This window comes from Fukomys damarensis, unplaced genomic scaffold (assembly GCF_012274545.1).
Source record: "Fukomys damarensis isolate Sample0158 unplaced genomic scaffold, DMR_v1.0_HiC HiC_scaffold_34, whole genome shotgun sequence".
Taxonomy (NCBI): Eukaryota; Metazoa; Chordata; class Mammalia; order Rodentia; family Bathyergidae; genus Fukomys; species Fukomys damarensis.
In genome coordinates, this window is record NW_022900946.1 from 24938239 (window position 1) to 24946689 (window position 8451).

Below are 8451 nucleotides of genomic sequence, written 5' to 3' on the forward strand. Positions count from 1 at the left end.
AAAAGAATTAAAATGTGTTATGGCTGGGTGTGGTGGGCAATGCTTGTAGTTCCAGCACTCAGGAGGCTGAGGCAGGATTGCTGAGTTTGAGGACAGCCTGGGTTAGTGTTCAAGGGCAGCCCCAACTACACAGGGAGAGCCAGTCTGAATTCTCCTCTCCCCCAGGTATTATGTACACATACCAACTTCCCACAATGAATGTAATTATGTGTACTAATTAAAAAAAAAAAAAAAAAAGACCACGGTCGGGTCATAACTGCAAGCTGGGAGTGGTGATGGTGCCAGTTTTAGGAGAGCCTCCCAGAACGCACAGACCCAAGAAGCTCGGGTGGGGGTGGTGCTGTTTTTGGGGTAGGTCGATGGACCAGGTTACTCGTCTCTGAGATTGGGCTGCTTCCTAATCCAGCAAGGAGGCAGGAAGAGGGAATGCATAGGAGCCCAAGGTCAACCCCACCGCAGGCGGATCCAACCTTAACACAAGGTATTCTTCACAGACGTCTCTAGGTATCAGTTCTTTCAGAATAATTCGACAGATTTAATTTTTCCAGTTAAGACTAACATCTCTCTTAAATTTAGCAGAATCCTCCCAGAAGGCAGGGAAGACGTTTTAGCAGCGCAGTTCTATATATTGTATGAGAGCCGGGCATGGTGGTGCTTGCCAATAATCCCAGCTACTCAGGAGACCGTAGCAGGAACATCCCATTTGAGGTCAGCTTGAACAAGAAACTTGGGAAGACCTTATCTCAAAATAAGATTTAAAAAGGGAAGTGGTGGGTGGGCTGGGGATGCAGCTCAATGGTAGAGTACGTGCTTATCACTTTCAAGACCCAAGGTCCAATCCTAAGGACTAGGGAGAAAATGTATGTTATTCAAGTTTTTACCATAAAACCTGGGAGTTGTCAACATGCATAAACAGCACAAAGATAAACTATGCTCCGAGCTGGGGGCACAGGGATGACGGACAGGTCCCGGTTGAAGGAGTGCTGAGGTCTTTGGCAGGCCTACCAACACAAGCATCCTCGATGCTCCCCGCAAAGCTCATCAGGAGGGTCACCAACTGAAACAAACAAAAAGACTGAAGACAGGTGTGGTGGAGTCTCTCTCTAATCCCACCACACTGGGAGGTTGAGGCAGGAGGTTTCTAAATTCAAGCCCAGCCTGGGCAATTTAGTGACCCAGGAAGATTTTATGTTAAAGGAAACATTAATAAAAGATGTTTAAGAAAGGCAATTAAGGTAATGCCCCACTTGGAACCTGGCTGTTTTCCATGACTTGGCTTGAAATAATTTGTTTGCTCACACTCAGCAAATACTTAGAAGCCTGCATATATGGGTGCTTAGAAGGAAAAATGCCTAATTTCTCCATGGTCGTTCAAAACGTGAGAACCACTGCCCCATATTCAGAAGACTAAGCCCCAGCTAGAGGATCTTGCTGGGAGCATTCTCTTTTGGAGGGGGGCCCCAAATGTCCAAAGGGTGCTCTTGGGGAGCAGCACAAGTGGGTCTCTGAGGAGCACCAGGGGTTTCACCACTGCTTTAACTGCTGGGGAGGTTGGTGGGGGCTAAGGATAAACTGAAACACTGAAGCCGCCACTGCCACCACCGGCTGATGCAAGTTTTATTGAGACAATGTACAAACAGGCCATGGAAACAAGGGTTTGATGCTGGGACCAGTAACGTAAAATAGAATACAAAAATAAAAAGGCACTAATCTGTTAAGAAAAGACACTCGATGTATTCTAAGAATATAAGTCATTTAATACTGTTAATTTTATAGCACAAAATAAAACAAGCTATGATCCCCAAAAATAATTTTAAAAGCTTACACAGAAAATATTATTGCCTGAAGTTTATGATCTTTAAGTTACAGGTCAAAAGAGTTTTTACATTGTTGTTGTTTTAAAACACACAGTGAAGATCGTCTAGAAGCAAGGCCACTGCTCCTCCTGCAGGGACAACGGTCTTGACTCAGAGAACTGTCCTTCTACTTCTTTGCAACATACAAACAACTCAGTGTTCACACTGACAGCAGTTACTGGGGACATGGCTCTCCAGTCCCAGCGGATGGAGTTGGAGGCAGAGCTCAGTGGTGTCCACCAAAAGCATTAGTTTTAGGTTCTGTGTTAAAACAATCAAGAATTCACTCATTTTAAGAAGTTAATGAACATAATATTAAAGGATTAAATTATAAACACCTGGCACAAAAACACATCATCCCTTTTCAAAAAATAAAATGTTCATATTCCTCTGAGTGAATGTCACAAGAGCAGTTGGCCATCCACCTCGGGCCTGCCTTGTCTGTAAACAGCTGCGAGGAAGGCCAGGGGTGCGAAGCTCCAAGCAGGGGCAGCAGTCCGTTCCTCCTTCCTTCAGCACATGAGGTGTCGAGTCTGGGTGACCAGTCACCTAACGACAGCTGGTCAATGCACCCTCTTTGTGAAGCATGTCATTAGGTGGTACCACGCAGCACAGAAATGACAAAGAGGATTCCTGTACTGGAGGTCTGTCCCAGGAGAAGCAAGTTCTTAATCAGAATGTCAATGCCCTCCATACCTAATTTGTTTCATTTCCAGGTGAAAAACCATAGTGAGTTAATTTAACATACAAGTATTTTCTACAACACAGTAGAGCAGACCAAGTAGCAACAATGAACAATCATAAAAGATAACCCATCCCTGGGTCATATTCACACCGCTCTAGGAAGCATGGATGTCTTTCCAGACCAGCAGGGAGCAGGGTAGGAAGTCCAGCCAGGGGCACTGCTTTCCATTATTTAGTGTGAAAAACAGATATTTCCCTGCTTGATTAAAAAACCGATAAAGTTCTAAGTAAAAAAATGACTACTTTTGGCACATATCTTGAGAGTTCAGAACTCAAGGATCAAGTTATTTCAAGCTCGGAATCTCCCGGGCAGCCCTTGAGACATATACATGGGCTGAAGTAATTCATTATGAAACCAAACTCAGGTTTATCAGGTGTTTTGAGTCTGAAGTGCTCCACAAGGGGTGGATCAGCAGAGCTTGTTGAAAAGAAACCCTACTTTCCAAAATGGCCACTTACTTCTTGGACTGTGTAAGCCAACTGCCATAATCTAAAGGTGACAAGGAGCCCTTCAACTAAATCTGGTTTAAAAAGGCCTTAGGGGGCCGGGGATTTAGCTCAGGGGTTCCGCTGCCTGCCTTGCAAGTGCAAGGACCCGAGATGGATCCCTGGTACCAAAAAAAAGGCCTTAGGGCCTATGCCCTCTGAACAAGACGTGTATTTCACCTCTGCTAGAAGGTGCAGGGCTGAACCAGGTCACTAGCTACAAGGCAAGCACTGTTTCTAGGTAGAGCTTAGGGACTCTGTCATGTGTCCACCACTTGTGGGTGTCAGGCTGAGCCTTAATTAGAACAAGCCCACTCCACAGATGCTGGCAGAAAAGGCAAGTGGAAGGGACTGGTTTCAGCAGAGGTGGCCACACCTTTGGTTAATGAAGCACGGATCTCTACACCTTTTTCAGGAAAACCACAAGCAGGCAAACTGAGGTGTTTTTTCCAATTCATCACTACTTTGTTGCAGGAATACTCTCAAGATTCTTTAAAATGGCAGTTGTCAGCCTGACAAAATATCGAGTTATACAGAAATGAAAAATGAAACAGAAAAATGGTTGCTTTGCTGGTTCTGTCACCAGAATATATTACTTCAAACCTCAAAACCTCCAGACACAGGACCACAGTTTCAGCAGATGCTCCCTAAATGCTAGAATTACTTTTTAGGTTGTTGCTACATTCCTGGATCTGGTGTGTTGTGAGCTGAGGGTTGTCTTCACCAGGGTCTGGAAGGAAGGACACAACAAACTATATGAAGGTTCCAGAATTCTAGTCTGCCATGTGCAGGTGAGGGACCAGTCACACATTTGTACCAGCTGGCTTATATAAAGTCCTCTTTTAGCTAAGAGAAAAATGCGTTCACATTAACAAACTGATAAGTGGTTAATGGTAAATTGGTTAAGGGTTCTTCCTATTCACTACAACACTAGATCTCAAGCGCATTAACCAGTTTTCTGAGCTTGCATTTCCTTTTCTCAGGACCACTGAACCAGCACGGACAGCACCATCTTTCTCTGGAAGCTTGAGGAGGACTGTGGTGGGCTTCTGTAAGGAGACTGAATGATCCAGTGTAACGATTCAGTAATGAATCTAAAACCTTAACTTTAGAAGAAACTTTAGTCCTACAACTTAAAGGGATGTTTACTGAAAAGATGGACAGACAACTGGCCACGTACTCCACCCTCCTCATTTCTCCTGTCACTGGCAAACAAGATCAGCAAAAGTTTCCCAGTATCTCCTTCCACTCTGATGCCTTTGGGACACAGTAATCCAAGAGGCTGTGCACAAAGCTTGGCACACCATGAGTGATGACTGTGTTTTTTATATGGCAAAACAGGGTACAACTGGCAATCAAGACAGTAAAAGCCGCTGCCTCAAGACTGTTCTTCTCATATTCCTTTAGTTATAGCAGCTTCAGCATAGAAGCTCAGAGGCACGTGTCATTCCTTGGACATCTCAAAAATCCAACCTGCTACTTAAAAATCTGTTCAGGACACACAAGTGTAGTAAGTCTTCCAAAACCAAACCAAACCAAACCAAAGAAAATGCAAGAAAAGCCACATGTGGGGGATTTAGGACAGGATTCTCTCTTCCTTATGGTTCCTCTGTCATCCAAGGGAAAACAAGTTGGTGTGAGAGTCACTGCTGTGGAACATCAACAATGCAGGACCTCGCCGTGTCCTCAGGCTTTCTGTGATGAACACGACAGAATCGGTACCAAGTACAAACAGGGCAGCGAGGAGAAGGAAGACCCTTTCCTTGTCAACTTCTCTTCACTTGTGTGCTTCCACCAGTATTTCCAGTTTATGATCCAAAAGAATTCTAAAACCAACTACTCTTTGACGATACGACTATGATACAAACCCCAGGAGGCAGCTGCTGTGTGCATTCCAAATGTGGATGAGAGACCTCCAACCTGCAGAGAGCTGGACGTCGGCAATGCAGTGTAACTTGCCTATGAGAGAGAATGCTTTCCCACTTCAAGGAGACTATGACAGGCAGAACAACAAAGCAGCAGGAAACAGGGCAACAGCAATCACTCATTTTCGTCTGGGTTTTGAGGGTCAATGATCTTGACATGCGTAAAGGGGAAAAGCCCTTTGCGCCCATTCACCTCGCCTTCCCACTGGCCATTTATATTCATCCTTGTGACTTTGACAATGTCACCAACCTGTAGGAATGGAAAAAAAAAGGCAAAGTTAGTGGGCCAGGGATTCAGCTCAGTGGTTCCGCTGCCTGCCTCACAAGTGCAAGGTCCTGAGTTCCATACCCGGTACCAGCCCCACCTCCGCCAAAAAAGGCCAAGTGATTACTTAGGAATTAGTCTTTTTTTTTTTTTTTTTTGAGACAGGGTATCGCCGAGCTGGCCTCAAACTCCAGGCAATCCTCCTGCCTCAACCTCTTCGGATTATAGGCATGCGCCACCATGTTCACCTTGATCAGTTTTTTTAAAAGACTACTCAAATCTTCTCTCCAGTACTTGAACCTAAAAAATCATGCAGTGTTAAAGATGCAACGAGCCCAGTGAATTATTCAGCTGGTAGGAATGCATTCCAGAAGCAGCTTCTGAGTACAAAGTACCCCCTCTCATTGTCTACTATCCCCAACAGAAGAGAAATGAACGTTTGACTCTCAATCGTTAAAGTCAAAATCATACAAAAAAATTAGAAAGAAATCTAGCTAGATATGGTGGCACGCTCTTGTAATCCTAGCACTTGGGAGGCTGAAGCAGGAAGATCTGAGGGTAGTCTGGTTTACACAGTGAGATGCTTTCTCAAAAAACAAACAAACAAACAAAAATCTATCAAAGTTAAAAGAGAGAAGGAGGGGAAAAAAGGAGGAATAAATGTCACCCAAATTCATTTTTGAAGAAATGAAAAAAACTGATGATCTTTAGACTCTTAACTTTCGCGGTAGTACAGGGACTACACCCAGACAGCACTGAGCTATATCCCCAATCCTTTCTTTTTCTTTTTTTCATTATATTTTGAGACAAGGTCTTACTAAGTCACCCAGACCTCAAATTTATGATCCTCCTGCTTAGGCCTCCTAGAGTTGGGATCATAGGTTTGTGCCACCAGGACTCGCTTTGATCTTCAAATTCTTATGGAATCACAAGGTATACCGATGAGTCAACAGAATCCTGAAAACAACCAAATTCACAAGACTCAAACTTCCTGATTTCACAATCACCACATAAAGCTACAGTAATCAAAACAGTGTGGTAAAAAAAAGTGTGGTATCAGGAGTTCAGAAATAAATGCATATAGCTATAATCAACTGATATTTGATTGCTGTGAATAAACACTCTTGTCGATGAATGGGACAACTGGATTGCCATCTGCAAAACAATTTGTATCATTTCACACTGTGCATAAGAAATTAAAATGAATTAATGACTTAAATATAAGAGTTAAAACCATAAAACTTAGAGGAGATCAGAGGGTAAATCTTCTGACCTTGAATTTGGCAATGAATTCTTAGTTATGATACCAAAGGCACAAGCAACAAAAATAGGTAAAATGGATATAAGTAAAAAGCAGAATGTATATTAAAGAACATTATCAAGATAATTAAGACAACTCACAGAACACAAGAGGAAACCACCCATACTGAACATAAAACTCAATTAAAAAATAGGCAATGGGGGCCAGGGATTTAGCTCAGTGGTTTCAGTGCCTGCCTTGCAAGCACAAGGACCACAGTTTGATCCTCGGTGCCAAAAAAAAAACAAGTAAAGGATCATAGTGGTACACGCCTATATTCCCAGGTACTTGGTAAGCTAAGGCAGGAGGATCACAAGTTGGATCCCAGACCGAGCAACTAAGGAGACCCTGAGTTCACACCTTAGTACTGAGTGAAAAGTCAGAAAATTACATAGATCTCAAGTTCTGAGTGTATAAAATGAGGCTGGTGCCACCTGCCCCATAGGGCATGAATGAGATTAAACTATGACACCTCCAGCTAATGGTTCCTACTTGATGGGTATTGAGATTCCAAAACTGAGGTCAGCATAATGACCAGGCTAGGGCAAAGCCTTGCCCTCAATTTCATGGTATCGTTCTCTCCTGATACATACATTAAGAGAAATGAAACTCTTTAAAAAAGAATTATCCAGCTGGGCATGGTGGTGCACACCTGCAATCCCAGCACTCGGGAGGCTGAGGCAGGAGGATTACTGTGAGTTTGAGATCAGCCTGGGCTACCTAGTGAGTTCCAGGTCAGTCTCAACTACATAGTGAGACCCTGTCTCAAAAAAACAAAAAAACAAAACAAACAAACAAAAACAAAGAAGTATCTGACTAATAATCCAATGAGACTATGATATGCTAGAAGGAAAAATATTATTTGAAGTATGAGAACCTCCTGGGCCTAGTGGCACAAGACTGCAATCCCAGGTATGTGGGAGGTAGAAGGATTGCTTCTTAAAACTCAAAAGTTTGGGGTTAGCCCAGGCAACAAAAAGAACCTGCCTCAAAAACAACAACAATAAAAAAACAAATACACTGAGCTACCTACACAGAGGAAGGGGCTGGTTGTGAACTGCTTCTCCCTGGTAGACAGCTTAGAGATACCAGTGCCATTCAATCCAGGACAAATTGCTTTAGAAGACAATGTTCCAGAAGTTTCACGAAGAATGAAATTGTTTTTTTCTTTGTTTCATAGAGTCTCCTGTTGTTCAGTTGACCTTGAAGTCACTAAATGGCCCAAATTGGCGTCACTGCAAGTGATCCTCCCTATCTCAGCCTCCTCAGTGCTGGGATTACAGGCAATCATATCTCAAATTCCTAGTCAGCCACATAAAGAGCACTTGATAAACCTCCTATAGAAGGAGCAAATGTTTTCAGGGATCTATGAATTGAGACCGAAAGGCAAACACTACAGAAGGCTAAAAGCATTAGGAAGATGGTTAGATTTAGTGATCCCAAGGGATTGTCAAAACTTGTCTTTTTCTTTGATTTTCATCAGTTCTATCTCTAGTCACTTTAATTCTCACTTGCAGCCTGAGAAACTGTTATTTTCCTTCCACAGAATGTTTCACTTTGGTTTTTGCTCATGTCACCACAAATGTTTTCTTACCTCAGACTATACAGGAATGTGGGACTATGGCTCTATTTAGACACTTGAATACAAACTTTCATACAGAGACAAGCTTGGTGGCACAGGCTTGTAATCCCAGCATTCTGGGAGACTTGAGACTGGAGGACTGAAATTTCCAACCTGGCCAGGACAATTTAGTGAGACCCTGTCTCAAAAAAAAAGCTAGGAATGTAACTCAGTGTGAAGCCCCAGAACTGCTATTAAAACACACACACACACACACACACACACACACACACACACACACACACACACACACA

The 8451-nt window shown here is 43.1% G+C and overlaps 1 protein-coding gene across 1 annotated transcript in view; it reads right to left on the reverse strand.

Moving 5' to 3' along the window:
- Window positions 1–1736: 1736 nt before the first annotated feature.
- Crkl (CRK like proto-oncogene, adaptor protein) overlaps window positions 1737–8451 on the reverse strand; it is a 26996-nt gene continuing 20281 nt past the window's right edge. Inside the window, exon 3 of the mRNA XM_010620774.2 lies at window positions 1737–5261. Coding sequence (XP_010619076.1) covers window positions 5127–5261 — 135 coding nt within the window. The 3' untranslated portion in view covers window positions 1737–5126. The remainder of the gene's footprint in view (window positions 5262–8451) is intronic.